At 42.1% G+C, this 21,903-nt stretch overlaps 1 protein-coding gene across 1 annotated transcript; it reads right to left on the bottom strand.

Moving 5' to 3' along the window:
• Positions 1–17,786: 17,786 nt before the first annotated feature.
• Positions 17,787–19,627, bottom strand: LOC141106703 (interferon-induced protein with tetratricopeptide repeats 5-like). Its single transcript, XM_073597639.1, has one exon. It carries the CDS (start codon positions 19,625–19,627, stop codon positions 18,068–18,070), a length of 1,560 nt encoding a protein of 519 aa, XP_073453740.1. The 3' UTR covers positions 17,787–18,067.
• Positions 19,628–21,903: the final 2,276 nt, after the last annotated feature.

The following is a 21,903-nucleotide window of genomic DNA, read 5'->3' as shown; positions in this document are numbered from 1 at the left end:
AGCGAGCGCCCCCCCTCCTGAGCCGTACCAGGCCGCATGCCCTCAACATGGGGGGGTGGGTGCCTTGGGGGAGGGGGTGGGGGCGCCCTGCAGGCCCCCCCACCCCAAAGCACCTTGTCCCCATGTTGATGAGGACAAGGGCCTCTTCCCGACAACCCTGGCCGTTGGTTGTCGGGGTCTGCGGGCGGGGGGCTTATCGGAATCCGGGAGCCCCCTTTTATAAGGGGGCCCCCATATCCCGGCCCCCCACCCTGTGTGAATGAGTTTGGGGTACATGGTACCCCTATCCATTCACCTAGGGAAAAGTGTCAGTATAAAAAAAACACAGTACACAGGTTTCAAGAATAATTTATTAGTCAGCTCCGGGATCTTCTTCCGACTTTGGGGGGGGTCTCCTTCCGACTTCTCCCGGTGTTCGGCCTCTTCTCCCGGGCCCCGCTATCTTCTTCCAGCTCTATTGCCAGCGAGGGGCCCGGTCTGCTGCTGCTGTCTCGTCGCCGCTGTCTTGTCGCCGCTGTCTCGCCGCTTCTTCTCTTCTTTTCTTCTTCCCCGATGTTGACACGACGCTCTCTCCGGCTCGAATGCTGTGTGCGAGCTGCGGAGCCATTTATATAGGCGGTAACCCCGCCCCCTTACGACGTCATGGTCCCAGCATGCGCAGGGACTCTGGGGTCACGCCCCCTTATGACGTCAGAGTCCCAGATTCCGATAAGCCCCCCGCCCGCAGACCCCGACAACCAACGGCCAGGGTTGTCGGGAAGAGGCCCTTGTCCTCATCAACATGGGGACAAGGTGCTTTGGGGTGGGGGGGGCCCGCAGGGCGCCCCCACCCCCTCCCCCAAGGCACCCACCCCCCCATGTTGAGGGCATGCGGCCTGGTACGGCTCAGGAGGGGGGGGGGGCGCTCGCTCGTCCCCACCCCCTTTCCTGGCCGGCCGGGCTGCGTGCTCGGATAAGGGTCTGGTATGGATTGTAAGGGGAACCCCCTATGCCGAAAAATCGGCGTGGGGGTCCCCCTTACAATCCATGCCAGACCTAAGGGCCTGGTATGCCCCCGAGGGGGGAACCCACGCCGGTTTTTTCATTTAAAATTTGGCGCAGTGTTCCCGCCTCTGGATTCATACCAGACAGCTGTCAGCACTGCCTGTCACTCATCGCGGAAGGAAAACAAAGTTTTCCTTTCCCGATGAGTGAGCCAGCGCGACATTCACAGTACCCTGTCGCCGAGAACCAGCGCGATGGTATCGCGCTGGAAACACAATCTCGCGGTCAGGTACTGTATTTAATATTCAAGCCTATAGTTTTAGCCATAGGCAGGGGAGCAAACGTATACAGTACATGGTGACATAATTGCTCTGCTAAAGCTGGGGGCATCAGTACAATTTATACATTCTAAAGGGGGGCATCATGTGAGCCTCTTTGAAGTCCTAAACAATTTGTTGGTTATTTACATTGATAAACAGATGGTCATTTAGCATATACACGTCACTTCCCAAGTTCTGTGGGAAAGCCAGAGTTAGACCTTTTCACAGCTGAAAGTGTGAATAGCATTTGCCACAACAAAAACAGCTGTTACATCATATGACTTCTAACATATTTTTATCAAGTATATCTGCTTAATCAGAATACATGTTTTGATAACCATAACTAAATGTTTGATAAATAAATAGCCATTCCATTTACCCTATCAGTGGCAACCCTAGGTATTTACCAAAAAGTTTTTTCTTTATGCAGGTTTCACATGTTTACATTTTCCATAATTTTGTTATTTTATGAAATGTACAAATTTGTGGATTTACCACTGTAGACAAGGCAGCTTACCTGTTATGCCCCGTACACACGGTCGGATTTTCTGATGGAAAATGTGTGATAGGACCTTGTTGTCGGAAATTCTGACCGTGTGTAGGCTCCATCACACATTTTCCATCGGATTTTCCGACACAAAGTTTGAGAGCAGGATATAAAATTTTCCGACAACAAAATTTCTGATCGTGTGTACACAAATCCGACGGACAAAGTGTCACGCATGCTCAGAATAAATAAAGAGATGAAAGCTATTGGCCACTGCCCCGTTTATAGTCCCGACGTATGTGTTTTACGTCACCACATTCAGAATGATCGGATTTTCCGACAACTTTGTGTGACCGTGTGTATGCAAGACAAGTTTGAGCCAACATCCGTCGGAAAAAATCCTAGGATTTTGTTGTCGGAATGTCCGAACAAAGTCCGACCGTGTGTACGGGGCATTACACTGCCAATAGCATGACTTTGACATCAATATGAAAGTCTTCTAAAATCTTTCAAAATTCATCAACTGATGCATTGACCTGCAGTTGACCTCCTTCTGCCCTGCATTTCACTTACTTCAAGCAAGTTTTGTATCCCTATAGACTTTTGTAGCGCTCCCCCCAAAGGAGCCAATTGTTAGTTTGGGTTCTATTTTGCGCTTTGACTCCAAGAACAACCTCAGCCAGTCTGTAACACCTGGTTGAATAAAAGTTACTGCACACAATTATAAGAACATGAGCAAAGATACCCTTAACCTCCCTGGCGGTATGATTCTTTCGGATTTTAGGTGTTGAAAGCGGTACAATTATTTTGCATTGAAATTTGGCGTTTTATATTGTAGGTCTGTAATGCTTAACAATAACACACTTAGATCTGTCCAAACAAGAGTCTAGTAGATATCCCGGGTATGATAAAGTTTGAAACACAAAAACATAAATTATAATATAATAAATAAAAATAAATAATTAAAAAAAAATAAAATAATTATAATAAAATAAATTTCCCCACGATTCACTATCGCTCAATTCTGCAAGTGTTCTAATTTACTATCGCTGTTTTCTAGCTGGTCTAAAACCACTTTTGACATAAAGGGACACTTTTTGGTTGCTATGGACAATCTCCAGTTTCCAGGCAGAAAGAACAGTATATATAATATAAAACTGCATGCAGGGAATGGGCCAAAGCACTGGGGACAAAAGGGATGTGAAATCATTTCATACAGTACTGTAATCTGTAAGATTACAGTACTGTATGTGTTATGATTTTTACATTTTTTTTAATTAGCCGCCAGGGCCTGCCCCCGTGCGTCCCAGAAGACTGTTTAGTGGTAAATGAACTCAGTGTATTGGTTTGGGTTATAATAAATGGTGATTTGAGCATAACTGGACACACAGAAGGTAGGTTCAGACAAAGTCCACTAGACAGTGTAATCACGCCAAGGTAACTTAGAATAGCGTTCTGTACCACTAGACTGGAAGCAACACATACATCAGCAAAGTAGGCAATAAACAGTGCATATAATCATTAACTGCAATGTGAATAATACTATCTATATTCTAGTCTAGATTATACTCTAGGAGAATGGCTAGGATATTGTGCAATGTTCCCTGAGGGGTACCTTTTTAGAATATACTGTAAAAGGTCAGGGAGTCAGACCCTTTATTGTTGCAGTAATGCAAGTTACAAAAGTTTTCCCTTGCATGGCTAAAGCCGTCCATACATGGATTGAAATTCAACTGGTTCTACAGGGATCAGCCGAATTTCAGTCCATGTATGGGCACTTTGGTTGTACAGAAGTCAATCAAGTCGATCTCCCAATTGACTTCTATACATCCATCCGTGTCGGGTTCTCCCTGCCCAATCAGCACCACAGGTCATAGCTAGTGGCGCTGATCAGGTTATTCTGATGGCTGGAAAGTCTCCCCACCATCAGAATACAAAGGCTCAGCGGTGAGAATTCCCCAATCCACATCAAGTTGTGGATGGGGGAATCAAGTCATTTCTTTTGTTCAACCTCCTGGTTGAACAAAAAATTTGTGCTTAAAGCTGGCCATGAATGGATCAAAATTTAGCAAGTTAAGCAGGGACCAGCCAAATTTAGATCAATCGATCAATCTGTGATCGACTTCTCACAAATGGGCTTGCTGAAAACCGTTATTTCAGTTAGCATAGCGGCCAATAAACTGCAGTTCTGATCAGTGTATTCTCACATTCTGTCCAGCTGACTTCTCCACTGTCACAATACAATGACACAGCGGGGAGGATTTCCGCATCCAACTCAAAAGTGTAAATGGAGGAGCCATGTATGGGCAGTTTAAGTCTTGCCAGCTCAGTATTTGTTAGCATCGCCGACTGAATCCCAACATTCCTGCACACTCTAAGCAGGAACTTCCTGTTTTATTTTCACTTCAAGTGGAAAATCTGGGAGCAAATGGTGGTCGGGGAGCCCACCACTCTCCTTGGACAGACTCCAGGGCCCTACAGAAATTGAAACCTCTGGAACCCTTTCTTTATGTTGCAAAGCACCAAAGGTGGGGTGTCAAAATAGATTCACTTTCCAATTGACTCCAGGACTATTTGGAGCTTAAGTTTGTCATTATATGATTGCAAACTATTCACCAAACTATAGACACATAATAAGACTATTTACATCAAGTTGACCTACAGTATTACATGTTTGGTTTAAAAAAATTGTAGAAGACTATATCATCAATCTAGATGACATTCTCAACCGCTCCCCTGTGTCAATCCATGTCAGAGGAAGTGCCAACCAGGGATAGGCGATAGGAGCCTATGGCTGACGTCAACACTCCCAGGCATTCCTAGCTGTTGTCAAGCACTGTCTTCTCTCCCCTGCAGCTGCCGCTGGTTGACACAGGGGATCACATGACCGGACTGCACTGGAATGGGCTGACTGAAAAGAAATAATCTCACTACTCTACTACTCTTAATAAAAGTGAAATATTCCTTTAAATTTTGTACCTGGGGGGGGGGGGGGGGTTTATAGTATGCCTGTAAAGTAGCGCATGTTTCCCGTGTTTACAACAGTCCCTGCACAAAATGACATTTCCAAAGGAAAAAAAGTCATTTAAAAGTACTCGCGGCTATGATGAATTATCTGTCCCGGCAATACACATAAAAGTCATTGAAAAAAACGGCATGGGATTCCCCCACAGTCCATTACCAGGCTCTTTGGGTCTGGTATGAATATTAAGGGGAACCCCAAACCAAAATTTCAAAAAAAAAAATTTGTGTATGGGTCCCCCCAAATTCCATACCAGGCCCTTCAGGTCTGGTATGGATCCATACCAGACTCTTATCCGAGCACGCAACCTGGCAGGCCCCCCAAAGCATGTTGATGGGGAAAAGGGCCTCATCCCCACAACCCTTGCCTGGTGGTTGTGGGGGTCTGCAGGCGGAGGGTTTATTGGATTTTGGAAGCCCCCTTTACCAAGGGGACCCCCAGATCCCGGCCTCCTCCCTGTGTGAAATGGTAACGGGTACAAATGTACCCCTACCATTTCACAAAAAAAGTGTGAAAATGGTAAAAATGACATGACACGGCTTGGGACAAGTCCTTTATTAAAAAATACAAAAATAAAAATGTTCCATGAAGTCTTCTTCTTCTTCTCTTGCTCCGCCGATGGACCAAAAAAGAAAAAAAAAAACCTGCACGCTGCCACCGATCCGCCTCCATGGGAGGCACCCGCAATAATGACCGTCCTCTCAGGTGACAGTTCTTTTATAACTGAGGGCGGGGCCACACGGTGAAGTCCCCGGGTGACCCCGCCCCCTCTGACGCACGGCGACATCCCTATGGCTTCCCGTAGTGTCAGAAGGGGGCGGGGTCACCCGGTTACGTCACTTTTATGACTTTTATGTGCATTGCCGGGACCGACAATTCATTAAAGCCACGAGTACTTTTAAATTACTTTTTTTCCAAAATGTCATTTTGCTCTCGGACTGTTCTAAACATGGGAAACATGCGCCACTTTACAGGCATACTATGGACACCCCCAGGTACGAAATTTAAAGGAACATTTCACTTTTATTGTTTCACTTTAAGCATTAATAAAATCACTGCTCCCAAAAAACCAGCTGTTTTTAAAACTTTTTTTTGCATTGATACATGTCCCCTGGGGCAGGACCCAGGTCTCCAAACACTTTTTATGACAATACCATGCATATAAGCCTTTAAAATGAGCACTTTTGATTTCTCCCATAGACTTTTAAAGGGTGTTCCGCGGCTTACGTTCGACTCAAACATCGGGCTCATCCCTACTCACAATACGAAAATTTTCGTACGACAGAATGCAACTTCAGAAGTTTTGTAATGTGTTGAATAGTTTTGTATTTATACTTTTGTTTCTGAGCATGCGTAGTCTTGCTCTTACAATTTTTTTCATACGAATGCACTAATGATATGTAAATCGGAGTTCACATCCGACAAGAATTTTATAGTCTGCACATCCAGCCTTTATCTGAGGAAAAAGCTAAATTGGCTTTTGAAAGCACCGTACTAACGATCCGAAAATCGGCAGACAGCTCGTTGTACGAATTTTTCATACGATTTTCATATCATGTGTACGGGCCTTAAGTCCGTAAGGTTCAATATTGAGTTGGCCCACCCTTGCAGCAATAACAGCTTCAACTCTTCTGGGAAGGCTGTCCACAAGATTTAGGAGTGTGTCTATGGGAATGTTTGACCATTCTTCCAGAAGCTCATTTGTGAGGTCAGGCACTGATGAACAAGAAGGTCTGGCTCGCAGTCTCCGCTCTAATTCCTCCAAAAGGTGTTCTATCGGGTTGAGGTCAGGACTCTGTGCAGGCCAGTCAAGTTCCTCCACCCAAACCCACTCATCCATGTCTTTATGGACCTTGCTTTGTGCACTGGTGCGTAGTCATGTTGGAACAGGAAGGGGCCACCCCCAAACTGTTCCCACAAAGTTGGGAGCATACAATTTTTGTTTTGTTGTTGAAATGCTTTAAGGTGTATCGGTAAGAGCTGGGTGAGCAAGATGTGTCATCTCCAGGTGTGCAGAGAAATAACAAAACAATTCAGAGTCTCCTCTGGGTGTAGTGCTACACAAGGTTATTTCTATTGTTAGTTCTATGATTATATATTTTTACAGTTGGGGGGGCGTGTCTGGACGAGCTAGGAGAAGTACGTGTGGAAGCTGAGCTCCGCTCTACATATTCCCATCCAACGCCATCCTAGCCCATCCTCAATCTGTGAAGCACCTTTCCACCTTCAGAAGCGACTAGTCTACCTCCGCTGTGGCTGGCAGGGGGAATTGGCTACCAGGGCTGCATTCTACCTGGCCCCGGGCCTCCGGCTGGACTTGAGCCCTGTGTGCCCGCCGCCATCTTGAGGCCTGCTGGGGGCTCCGTACACGCCGCCCATCACCCCTACAGCCAAGCAGACAAGAGGAGCCTATACCTGGTTGCCCGATCGTGTCGCCGTCAGCGGTCGGGGGGGCCTTGGGCGACTGAAGGGAGCTGCCTGGTGGTCTCCTCCTCTGCCTCGGACTGCTCCCCGCCGGGCGCCATCTTGCGGCCTACAGGAGCGGCCTCTTCAACATACAGGCGCAGTGAGTACAGAGGCATCTGCCTATCCATCCCTCTGCAGAGTCCCCCTGGCCCGAATCGGCACGCTCCCACTCCGCCAAGACCTCTGTTTAGGTGCCCCGCGGCGCTGACTTGGGCCCACAGCGAACGGTGCTTACTCGGCCGGCCGCGAATCTCAGGAAAGACCGCGGCTTCGGCCTACCTATGGAAGACGGCGGCCATCTTGGTACTCCAAGCCATTTCCCCAGCTAGCCTACCCAGCTAATATTATAACTACTGAACTCTCAAGCATACCACCCATCAACCGACCCCTTCATACAGTGACAGACCACATACTCTATTACCGCAAACAAAGTTTTCCTTCCGGCCTACCTCTGGAGGCTGGCGGCCATCTTGGTGCTCCAAGTACTCCTAAGCCAATTCCTTACTACTATATCTTATACATAGCTTCTGCTCCCATAAACTTCCATCAGTACAACTATCATCGCTTTTCCCTGTGACTGTTGAAGCACTTCTAACACTGCCTGCATACTATGATGGAAGCATGTCTCTGAACAGATGTGAGTAGGGGGTGACCCCCACGGCGATCGACCGTATAGTTCCAGTAATGCCCGCCAAAACACCTAAACTCCGGTCTGCCAAAGGTAAACGTCCAGGCAAAAGATCACTGCCCGTTCCAGTCTCCACTGGCTCTATTTAACAGTACTTAGCTAACGCAAGAGACGAGCAGGTCCGAACCTCACGGACCAGCATCTCTCCATCATCTCACGCTGCATCTGTACGAGACAGCTCCCCGGCCTCCTCATACTGCTCAGACCTCATGGATGATCCAGGATCCCCTGCGGGTTCCGAAATGAACACGCTAATGAGCGGCCTCAAAAAAGAACTTGCAGGAATGTTTCACAGTCTGGAGAAATCCATAAAAAAGGAAATATCTGCTGTCAGATCTGACATGACACATATTCTGGCCAGAGTTGAGGAAACGGAACAGCGACAAGACACACATGATTTAGCTATTAAAGAACTACAGGACACTGTTACCCAGCTGGCCTTTGCCCACCGAGCCTCCCTGTATAAACTCGAAGACCTCGAGAACCGTAACCGTAGAAATAACATTCGTGTCAGAGGTCTGCCAGAAGCAACGGGTGATAATGACCTAGAACCATCTATAAGAGGCATCTTTAATACCATCTTGGGCAATTCAGCCACTGCACCGCTACGTTTTGACCGAGTACATCGTGCCCTAAGACCCCGTAATGCTAAGTCAGATCAGCCCAGAGACGTTATTTGTCGCTTGCATTATTTTGAAGACAAAAATGCTATTATGATGAAGATGCGGGGCCTGCCTAACGTAGACTTTGACGGAGCAGTCATCACCATATTCCCAGACCTTTCTAAGGAAACCTTAGACCGTCGCAGAGCTCTGAAACCGCTCCTTGACCACCTGTATTCAGACGGGATCACCTACAGATGGGGATTCCCAGCCTGCCTAATTGCCACAAAAAATGGTCGGTCACAAACGCTGAGATTTCCGGAGGAACTTCCAACCTTCTTGCAAGATCTTAATCTTCCATCCATGGAACTCCCAGGCTGGCAAGACCCAATCCCTAAATTTCTGAGCCTAACGGACCCACCTTGGAGAAAGACCCCCTCAAAGAAAAGGCGTACCTCTCTTCCAGGCTCAGCACAAAAGCACGGTTGAAATATGTAACTTTTTACACGTACTAATTTTCTTATTATGGATAATCTTTTACCTACAGGTTGTCCATACTAAGTCAGGTTTTGGCCGCAGTTTTTTCTTTTTTTTTTTTTTTTTTTTTTTTATGTGTGCCTGTCTAAATTTGGCCGAAACTGTCATACAGTGGTAATGTCCAACGTGCTTTGTTACCTTTTACCCTTGGGTACGTAGTTTAAGTACCAAATTAGTTTGCACTTTATTGCCTAGGGGTTATGTTCTGTTCAAACTGATCCTGGTTACAAACTGGTAATATTTACATTCCTAAATGGAACTAATTATTTACTTATAGTTATAAGTTATTCGTTTTCTCATAGGTCGCGCGCTGTGGGGATACACTTCCTCTGTTCACCCCCCTCCACTACAGCGCAATCATGTCACCCCCTTTCCTTCTGGGGTTGGCGAGAACGATTGGCCTTATACTTGCCCTATCCAGTCCCCATTTGGGGATTGGGTTGGCCTCTGGTTCTCTCTCTCCCCAATGGGAACACTGCAGATTACTGCATGATAACTATGTGTTTCCCACAAGTTGGTTAACTTATATATGTGATTTTCACATGTGTTCTTTTTGTTTTTCTTTTCTCTCTCTTTCTTTCCAAAAAAACTCTCTCCTTTTCTCCTTTCTACTCCCCCCCTCTGGCTGGTATGCATGGAAATATAGGATGAAGGTACGTACTATGCTTTAACAATGGCTACATTAAAGGTTATATCGTATAATGTTAGGGGTCTTAATGTTGCTGCTAAAAGACACCAATTAGTCCATGAACTTAAAAGAGCTACATGTTCTATTGCTTTTCTCCAAGAGACGCATTTAACTCACACAACACCCGTTAAGCTAACCTCATCCCACTTTCCACAGTGGTACTATAGTTTATCAGACACTAATAAAGCTAAAGGAGTGGCCATTGGATTCTGCAGTAATGTATCCTTTAGGCTATCTGACATGTTGACAGATGACCATGGTCGCTTCCTTTTCTTAAAGGGCTTCATAGGTAACACTCAATGTACTCTTGCAAACGTGTACTGTCCTAACCAAAATCAGTCAACCTTCCTCTCACAAACATTAACTAAACTTTCAAACTTCGCCAAAGGCCTTACTATCCTAGCGGGCGACATTAACATGCCACTGGATCCAGCAATTGACACATCCCAGGGCCGCTCTAATATTTCCTTCAAACAACTGAAACTTGTTAAAAAAAAGCTCCTGGATCTTCAATTGATGGATGTCTGGCGCCTTCTCCACCCTAAGGAGAAGGATTATTCACACTTTTCCACAACACACCAATCCTATTCCAGAATAGATAATATATTCCTAGATCATTTTCATCTTCCCCTCCTGCAATCTGCTCACATTGGCACCGCATCTATATCAGACCACGCACCTGTATCAATGACGTTGACCGTGCCTTCCTTACCACAACGCATTAACAATTGGAAACTCAATGATTCCCTTCTCTCTGATGAAGCCGAAGTTTCCATGTTAGCCTCTCATCTCTCACAATATTTTAAGGAAAATAAACCCTCTGACACCTCTCCCTCTGTTGTGTGGGAAGCCCACAAGGCTACTATTAGGGGTCGTCTTATTGAGCTCGGGGATAGGAAAAAAAAGGAGCATGGTCAACAGATTGATCAGGTTCTACAGCAGATAGCGGCTCTAGATAAACAACACAAACTCTCCATGCATATTGAGCACCTTCAATCCCTCACACTCAAACGTGAAGAACTAAAATCCCTTCTCAATTTAGATACTAAAAGAAAATTCCAACGTTTATCACAGAAATTTTATGAATGGGGTAACAAACCAAGCAAGCTGCTAGCCAGGTCTTTAAAGACTAAACAATCACAGTCCTTTATTTCCAAAATCAAACTTCCAACAGGGGAATTAGCCCATGCAACCCCAGATATTGCTAAGGCCTTTAGAGTGTACTGCGAAGACCTATATAATGTTAAAAATGACCTGTCCTCTCTACCACAAAAAGAGAGAAGAAGCCGAATGCTTTCCTACTTGAGAGCAGCTAACCTACCCAAATTGCCCATATCAGCCCTCAAAGAAATGGAAGAGGATTTCTCGGTAGAGGAGTTCCTGGTAGCATTGAAATCATCCCCATCCGGCAAAGCTCCTGGACCGGATGGGTTCACCATTTTATACTATAAAACATTCAGCGACATTCTGCTCCCTCGTCTCACCGCTTATGCAAACTCTATATCTCACTCTTCAGGTCTACGCCCAGAATCTCTATCAACTCATATCACTGTCATCCCTAAACCCGATAAGGACCCCACCCTATGTAACAGTTTTAGGCCAATATCACTAATTAACGTTGACATCAAACTTTTTGCTAAAGTAATCGCAAACCGGCTGCTCCCTCTTTTACCCAGCTGGATATCAGCAGACCAATCAGGATTCATGCCCAATAGAGAAGCAAAAGACAATTCACTTCGTGCAATATCCCTAATCCAATACGTTCAGAGATGCGCCCAGCCCACCCTACTCCTCTCCACTGATGCTGAAAAAGCTTTCGATAGGGTGGACTGGGAATATCTTAAGATGACCTTACGCCACTTTGGGCTGGGACCTAGGATGTTCCACCGAATCTCATCCCTTTATTCTAACCCCTCAGCACAAATTAGAATTAATGGGACGTTGAGTGACCCCTTTGTATTACATAATGGAACCAGACAAGGCTGCCCTCTCTCCCCTCTCCTCTTTGCTATCACCTTAGAACCCTTCCTAGCTACAATTAGGCATAATGTTAATATCAAAGGCATACAAATAGGCAAAAGATCTCATAAATACGCGGCATACGCGGATGACGTACTATTTTTTATCCAGCAACCACGCATCTCAATTCCCAACTTAAAGTCTGAATTTTCTACCTTTCAATCCATCTCTAACTTCAAAATAAATCTATCCAAATCTGAAATTTTAAACATCAATATCTCCAAGTCCGAAGTTCTCTCCCTTAAGCCCCTGTTTCCCTTTAAATGGGTATTGAAAAGCATGAAATACCTAGGTATATATTTGACTCCCAATCTCCATTCTTTATTTCGACATAATTATATTCCTTTGCTAAATAGGATCAGGGAGGATCTACGAAAATGGTCCAACTTATCACACACATGGTTGGGGAAAGTGAACATAATCAAAATGAACATACTACCCCGCATCCTTTTTCTCTTTCAAATGCTTCCAATGGGAGTACCAGTGGGGTTCTTCACTATATTACAAACTCTGATTTCCAGATTTATCTGGAAGGGCGGTCACTCCAGGATATCGAGAGATCTACTATTCCGCTCCAAATGCTCAGGCGGTCTGGCACTACCTAATTTTAAGGCATACTATCAAGCAGTTATCTTGTCCAGGCTGGCTGATTGGAAATACGCTCTTAAATCGAAACTATGGGTACAAATTGAATACTTTTTAAGTGGAGTGGATCTCTCGGTAGCCCCCTGGATACCCCGTTCTTGTAGGAACCTAGCTCGATCTACCTCGACTCTCACTATATCCTCCTTAGATATTTGGGACGCCCTACACAAAAAATTCTCATGGAAGTATGATTCTCCCCTATTACCTCTCCTCAATCATAAATATTTCTTACCGGGTTTATTAGATCCAGGCTTTAAATCATGGGGAACGGAAGAACCTCTTCTATTACATCATGTCCTCCGTGACAACATACTTAAACCATTACACGTGATACTTGCTCCTAAACCCACCACATTTCTAGACAAATGGAGATATCACCAATTACAACATTTCTTAGGATCCCTTCCCAACCCGCTTAGAGGTCTGAGTGAATTAAATACCATAGAAGAAATATTCTACCCAAAAGATCCCCCTTTACATGGAATTTCTCTATTTTACAAAGCTCTCATTACACTTCAAAACCCCAACTTCCCACCATTCTTGGCTAAATGGGAGTATGACTTAGATTCTTCCCTTACAGATAATCAAAAGGAAAAGATCCTCCAATTAGCCCACACTTCCTCACTGGCCTCAAAAATGTCAGAGGTCAATTATAAATTGCTTACTAGATGGCATTATACCCCAGCCAGATTACAACAAATGTTCCCCGCCAGTTTCCCATTATGCTGGAGGAACTGTGGGAACAAAGCCACTCACGCACACATCTGGTGGTCTTGCCCACTCATCCGACCTTATTGGGATACCATCCGCAATCTAATATTACAGATCTCGGATGTCAATATACCCAATGACCCGTGGACTATCCTTTTTCATTCTACCAAAACTCCCATTAGAATATATAAACGTTCAATTATCCCTCATTTACTAAACACTGCCAAAGCTTTAATTCCTACTTTATGGGGTCAACCAACAATCTCTTCTACAAGAGTTTGGATACAAATGGTTGATAAGGTACATCTTATGGAGAGCATCACCCACGACATTAGAGGTACCTCTAAGAAACACTCTCTAACCTGGGATTCTTGGAAAAAATTTCAATCCACATCTGTTTATAAGGAACTTATAACGCAAACCTCTTAAACCTCTTGTCTAAGCTTAGCCAACTACACCTTAACATATCATTCCCTTTTGATGTGTAGACATGCATGCCAGCAACAACCCCCCCCCCCCCCCCATACCCCCCCTCCTACCCTCTGTTTTCTTATCTTTCTTATTCTCCTACTCTCTCCCCTTTCATATAATTTCTCTTAATTTTATTTCTTCTGCTTTTATTTATCTCTCAGTTTCTATATACCAAAGTAAGGATTTTTCCTTTTTATATTAATTTTGTTTTGTTTCAAGTGCTCACAAAGTATTAACCCTATGCTATACCAACACTGTGTTAAGCTTCTGAGCCAATCATTGGAGGGTTAGCCTATAACTACTCATTGAAATCTGTGAGTGCTAAAACTTTTGTTGCTGTGTTTTCAAGATTGCATTCATTCTGAGATATATGTATATCTTTGTTATACTTTACTTTAATAAAAATATATTAAACAAAAAAAAATATATTTTTACAGTTAAGAGGTATGATGAGAGGGCTGGGTGAAGGCATGATGGTATCAAAAGTCTTTTAATTAAAAGCAATTCCCTCCATATGTACTAAATACACTGTAAGGATTTAACTAAAACAGGTATTAGATTGCAGCGTCCCAATTCTCCAAAAATGTGATGGATGCATTCGCTTTCTTTTTTAGGTTTTCTTTCTCTCGTTTTTCCTTGAGGATCTGGCAAGTAAGTCTGATGTTTTTTCAACAGAATAAGCTGTCCTGCAAATGTATCCGTTAAGAGTGTTGAGATTGGTTAGCTGCAATATAATACATTTTTGGCTTTGGGTTTAATACCACTTTTAAGAAAATTGTAAGCCAAACTTAGGACATTATAAAAAAAGAAAGCTACCCTTGTAGTGCCCCCCCCCCCCCCCCCCAGCTCAGGTAGGAAGTTGCCAATGAGGTCTTCTAATCCTTTTAGCAAATGGGTACATATTTCAAGGTTCTTTTTTTTTTCCATGGGAGCCACATATATTAATTTAATTTTGGTCTGGTCTTAATTGGCTTGCTTTAATTGGGTTATGAGGGTAACAGCTGTGTTTCTTCTCCCATAACCAAGTGCTGAGTGAAGCTGGGTTTCAATCAGTGGTGCCGTTGTCACTGCAAGGCTCTTTTATATCTTTCTTTATAAACTGAACATACCCTTTAAGATCAGAATCTGTATTTGTAAGCCAAATATTGAAAAAGCAATTGATTTTAAGGAAATCTTTATTAATTTTCAGCAACATTCCACATCACAACCATATCTGTAAAGCACTATAGTAAATATCTAAGACATAATAGCAGAAAGTACAACTGTTAATGTGCAATTCACACTGATGTTTGGTGTCTATTGAGATGTCAGGTGACACTGGACGCTTCAAAGCTGAAAACAGAAGTAGTGTTGTCAGCTATCTGACCATGCTGTGTGACACAGATGTAAATCAAGACTGTATAATCCCTTGACAGGTAAAGCAGCTCACATATCTGTGTTTTAGCCGTGTGTATTTTTTCTACTTGTCTTGCGTCACACTTTAATGTCATAAATAATTGAAGAAAACAAAAGTCAAGCTTGCGCTTAGTGTAGCATGAGACTGCAGCACTACCAAATGTCTGAATATAGGTATGGATAGAGAAATGACTGTGAAGGTGATGAAAGGGAATATGCATAAAAATGACAAAAAAAGCTGCTAGCAATAACACAACAGAAGAAATTGTGTAACAATTTATAAAATCTCAATTGCCGCGCTAGTTGAGCAAACAATAGTGATATAAACAAGTAAAATATCAAACAGCCATACATGACGTGTTTCCATGTGGGAATGAACAATAAATGCAATGTATGCAAATAAAGTCTTTAAAAACGTGTCCAGGAGGAAGCGAATGACCATTTACGGAGTGCACCTTCACCGTAATTGATAAAAGTGCGCTTACCAGAACTCTAGACTCCACATTATAAGTGTCTAGATAAGCGTGGAATCACAAATCATGGCGAATCCATCCATTTGGAAGATGATGAGACAATGTCATGGTGGACCTTGCTGGTTCCTAATCGCTCTCATGGATGTCCCATAAAGAAAAGAATAGCCACATAATGTAAAACTGTATGATGGTTTATTGAAAATAAGCGTTGCTAAAAAACTTACACAGATCCAGTAAAAATCAGGCAGTGAATGTAAAGATTCCTGGGTAAGGATCCACTGGTACAGAGATCAAACAAGCGTGGTGTTGACAGACATAGACTCCTCCCTATATGTTTCCTCAGATGTGACGTCATCGGGGGCATGACAGGTAAATCAGCTCTCATATCTGTGTATATATATATATATATATATATATATATATATATATATATATATATATATATATATATCTACTTGTCTTGCGTCACACTTTAATGTCATCAATAAATGAAGAAAACAAAAATCAAACTTGCGCTTAGTGTAGCATGAGACTGCAGCACTTCCAAATGTCTGGATACAGGACATAAGAATCTTATACAAAATAATAAGTGTGCATATCCCTATAAACCCAATATAAATAAAAAAAAACATAAATCCAACACATAAAAAGTACATCAATGAATAATATCCAAAATAAAAATCAAACGTATGTGTTATTAACCTGCCTGGATCCTCAGTGTTATGCAAAAGCACAAATTGATCTGTTTCTGGTAAGAGACTGTGCATGCGGGAGCAGCACCTGAACACTGGAAGTACTTTATATGCTTTAAAATGTCACCGAAAGCACTTCAATTCACTTGGTGGACTTTTGATTACATTGTTTGGACTTTTCATACACATATATCATCTATTTCCTATATGAACTTGTTTGGCTGATTCTTAGTATTGTATGCATATAAATTTGATTTTTAATGTGGATATTATTATCGACGTACTTTTTATGTGATGGATTTATGATTTGTTTTTATTTATTTATATTGAGTTTATAGAGATATGCGCACAATTATTTTGTATGAGATTCTAATGTCATCAATAGTGCCCAACTATCTAAAATAATGGAATCCAATATTACTGTAGTGGTTACATCTTTACAAGCCAGTCAGCATTTAGTGATCTAATAAAATAGTACTTTTGGACCTCTTACTGATCCAGTCTGGTAGCCCACACTCCATCCAAGACTGTACACTCCACAGGTAGGGATTCTGCTTTTACTGACTCACAGGGACGATGGGACCAGGTTCACCTTCCATTGTATTGTCATCACCCTATTATGTACTATATAATGATAAGAAGTATAGTACTCTATTATTTGGGCAATGACTGGAGGGCAGTGAGTGAGGAGAGGGGAAACCTGTACTCTGGGATGGAATGTACAGTAGATATACCAAGAAAAGCACAGAAAAGTTTGGGTAATAGCCTACAATGAGTATCAGTTCACAATTGAGCTGGTCGATTCACTGCCCCTAAACAATGCCCGTTTTAAGGGAACTGATCAACTCACTATTTTATATAAATCGTTATGTCGACATAAATAATTCTTTCATATACTGTATATAGTAAAAAATAGGATAGGTATGTAGAGCAGGACATTCATGTTACCGACTGCTGAACACGTTAATTATATTACTTTAAATAATAATAATAGTAATAATGAAATAGTTCTTTATATAACATATATACAGTCAATTGTGAACTGAAGTTTAGCAAAAAAAATAAAAAATAAAAACCTACAGCTTTAGTCTTTTAGTCATACCATGTACCTGTAATAAAGTATGTCCCACATTGGGCAAGCCGCTGGATCTTGGAGAAATCTTCACTGCCCCGTCCTCTTCCTGTCTCTGAACTTTTGGTGCTGCTTTAGTTAACAGCTTCAGGCAGAAGACCTGTTCAGATGGTCTGATAAGGATTCACCCCCGCATTCTTCCTCCACTGAGATGTATTCATTCATTACATTACTTACATGACCGTTACATAATCTGTGAACGGGGAGAATCTGATTAGTCACAGGATTCTCTTCTTCATTCACATATGGAGTGACAAGCAGTGTATTCAACGAAAGAACATTTCTCAATGGAGAGGGGGGGGCGGGGGAGTTGGGGAAGGGTTGTATCCTTATCAGATAATTCTTATTGCAGTTCTGCCTAAAGACCTAAAGCTGTTAACCATGGCTGCTCCTGCTCATTACAGCCCCATAGACATCTATGGGATTATTCTTTGTCTCAAGACACAGTGCCATAGAAGATCATTGGACACTAATGAACACCACTGGATGTAAACAAACAGCGGAACCATGGCCATTGGAGCAATGTAAGTGTGCATCTGTAGTGGGGGAGGATGGTTTAATTTAGGTCAGGGGAAAGGGGCAAAAAGCATACATGTACTTTTCCTTTAACAGCCAAACAGAAGTTGCTTTGCACTATTTTAATGACAAATCCTACTGGAAGCTGGATTCTGATTGGATGCTATAAATTGGTGCACATCATTGCCTTTGTACAAGTTTAGTATAAGTATTTTTTTTTTATATTTTCAGCTTCAGATCACACAGCTCACTCAAATATTCATCATTGCCTGGATCAAATTTCAAGGCTTTTTCATAGCATGCAATGGCATCTTTTATGTTTCCATTATTCTTATAGACAAACTCAAGCAATTCAAAACCAGACACCTGAGGTGGGTAAATCTTTATCTTCCTTTCAGCCAGTCTTTTTAACGCTTTCTCACTTAAATCCCTGGTCGGAATTGGGTATGATATCTGGAAACTTTCTTTGTAATACTTTATTGCTTCTGATTCAGATCTCCTGTGGTACTCTTGAAAGCGGCCATAAGCCAGGTTGACCTCTTGCTTCTCTTCATCTGTGAGATAAGTAAATTGCAAAACTTTTTTAAATGTGTCATCTGCTTTCTGGTAGGCCTTTAATTCGCAATACATATTTGCCAGGTCTGTGTATGCGTAGACAAATGTCTTCTTGTGTTCCAGCACCTTTTCAAAGTGAAAAATGGCTTTATTAACAAACTCATTCACTTGTGCCTGGTGTACGTACCGGAGTTGAGGGTTTTCCTTTTCAAGCTTCCTTAAATTGATCATTTTCTGCCTGTAACACAGTCCTATTTGGTGATGAAGAAAGCCAGAGGTTGGCATAAGGTCAACAGCTTCTTTTAGGACACTCAAAGCCTCATCTATTAGCCCAGCTTTTCTGTAAAACTTGGCCACATAACGAAGTAGATATGGAAGATTTGGAGCTTGTTGCAGAGCTTCTTCTATGTATGTTCTTCCTTCCTTATTTCTATTTAGCTCCTGCAGTTTCAGTGCAAGAAGTGCTTTCAAGACAGCATCTTTTGGATTTACTTCTACAGCATGTTGCAAGAGCTCTAGGGATTTGTATTCAGAAGCTTCACATTTCTTAATGTTCAAATCCCCCAAACGGTATACAGCTATGGCATGACCTGAACACCACTCAGGTTCTTCTGGATTTAGTTCCAGAGCTTTCTCAAAGCATTCTTTGGATTTCTCGTAATATTGTGCACCAAATATTAACAGTGACCACCCTTGTTCACCATACACCTCTGCTATTTTGTTAGTACCATTAGGCAATTGCTTGAGCTCATCATAAATGTGGTTTATCTTTTCTATGTACATCTGAGCTTTTTCATACTGGTTCATGTAAAAGTATATCCAGGCATAATTTCCAAAAGTCACAAGAAACTTTTTTCTTTTTCCATCAGTATTATTGTCTTCAACATTTTCCTCTGCTTTCTTCAAGTTATCGATGGCTTCTGTGTAATCACCTTTCAAGTGCATTATGTAGGCAAGGAGATTGTACACCATGTATTTGTTGCTGGTGACCACGTATATAAGTTGGTAATCAAGTCTTTCTTTCAGCTCATCAGCATTGCCATCTTTTTCTAGCAGCCTCCAAGTAAAATGGCACTGTAACTGCAGCAAGCTGGATTTTAAAGCGATTTTAGAAGGTACACTATAGAAGAACATAAAACAAATTGCAAATATTAAGTACTGGGGTAAAACATTTTTGCAAACATTCATGCCTCCAATCATATGTTCATACAGGGCTTCCAACATATATGATATTTAACTATACAGTAGCTTGTCACTAGTAGTTGCCCAGTCGCTCCTCATGTCTTTTGGGGTCTTGCTGGCAAGACATCCAGCAGATCACAGCAGTGCCAATCCCCAACTATAGACTCTCATGCCTCATTTCCAGTTCTCCTCAAGAGAACTGGAAATGGCAACAGTAAAAATAGGATGCACTGGCCTGTGCTTGGCATTCAGGCAGAATTGCAGAGATATCAGAATCTTTAAAATATATGGAAATCTAGTAAATCAGCCAATCAGCAAGCACACAATACCCCGGGCCTGAACTTTGGGATGGCTTGGGGATAAGACTCATGCTGATACACTATAAAGCAAAGCTGCTATTATGTTGGGTGATGTGTGCTGCACACAACAGGGATCATGTTAACAAACATTAGAGCAGCCAGGCCCTTCATAATAATCAAAATCTCTACTCTTAAGCTGTATAAAATAGTAAAGCCTTAACCCAGTAATATATATATATGTGTATATACACAGTGAAGCGCTACTACAGTGATAATTCAATGCTATACTTAGTGCCATGTATATAATATATATATATATATATATATATATATATATATATAATAAAATTTAAATCCATAAAAAATTCAATCTATCCAATCAAGAGCCGAGAACGGGCAGAGAGGAAGAGCGCGTCTCCGCTGAGGGAACGAACGGGCTCAGGTGAGTAAAAGGGAGGGCAGTCAGCGCCGGAAGCTTTTTCACCTTAATGCAGGCATGTCCAAAGTCCGGTAGAAAAGAAAGAAGGATGGCGCCCTCTAAGTGCAGCATGTATGTTAAAAATATTTATTACAATAGATAAAAACACTCACATTTGAGTTGCTAAAAACCAGCATGTAAAGTAGTTTAATCCGCGTGCTCTCGGGGGATGTGGGTGTCACGGGCCAGTGGGGGGGTTCCTGGGATGTGAGTCCTGTGACCTGGGTCCTGGTAGCCGTTCCGGTGGTGCTGAGGGTCCTCAGAGCCTCCGGGCGGCCAGGATATCGGTCATGGATCCTCCGTGGAGCGCCGTGCTGACCTGCGTCTTCACTTCCGGGAGCGGGGTGAGGCGGGCGGTGCTTCGCGTTCGGAGAATGCGTGCTCCTTCATCAGGCTATGCTGGTGGCCATATTCAGTGTGGGAATTTATACCATAGGCAATGGGAGGGGTGGAGAGGTAATTGAGAGGAGGCCGGGACTATGTATAATGATTGGGCACGCAAGTAACCATGGAGATAGGGAGTTCACGATGTGGAAGGGGAGTGAAGGGAGACGGGGAGTGGGTGGGGCAGGGAGTGAGGAGGGGGGGGAGGAGATATGCAAATGAATGTGTTGTGGTAAGAACATATATGTGTGTATATGGATTGTGGGGTAAGGAGAAGGCGGTCTATATGAAGAGGAATGTTGTATTGATCATAGTGGACGGGAACAAACTATATATATATATATATATATATATATATATATATATATATATATACATATATATATACAGTATATATATATATATATATATATATATATATATATATATATATATACACACATATCCACATACATGCACATAAACATACACGTCAACATATATGGGAAGGGAATACAAAAATGCAGAAAATGGTATATAATTAAATAGGTATATAATTATAGGGAGAGAATGGTGGTATATATGAGAAGAAATGACGTAATGATGGAAAAGGGATAAAACATGTACAATGTATATACGTGTGTAAACACAAAGAACCGTTTATAAAGTATCCCTTCACACACACATACACATATATACACATTTAAATGACGCGTAAGATTGGGACAAAAGGAGGGGGGGAATGTGTTTCCAGACGGGTATTTGGGAATGAGAGGAATGTTATGGGAAATACTGGGAAATAAATAAATAAAAGTAAAAATAATAGTAAAAATAATAATAATAATAATAAATAATAAAAATATATATAAATATAAATAAAAATAAATATAAATATATATATATATATATATATATATATATATATATATATATATATATATATACATATAAAAATACAAATACAAGTACAAATAAATAAAAATAAAAATATAAAAAAAATAAATAAATAAATAAAAAATAAAGAAATTAAAAATAAAAATAAAAAACATTCCTCTTCATATGGACCGCCTTCTCCTTACCCCACAATCCATATACACACATATATGTTCTTACCACAACACACTCATTTGCATATCTCCTTTCCCCCCCCTCCTCACTCCCTGCCCCGCCCACTCCCT

This window comes from Aquarana catesbeiana, linkage group LG08 (genome assembly GCF_042186555.1).
Source record: "Aquarana catesbeiana isolate 2022-GZ linkage group LG08, ASM4218655v1, whole genome shotgun sequence".
NCBI lineage: Eukaryota > Metazoa > Chordata > Amphibia > Anura > Ranidae > Aquarana > Aquarana catesbeiana.
This window is presented reverse-complemented; position numbering and strand designations above follow the sequence as displayed.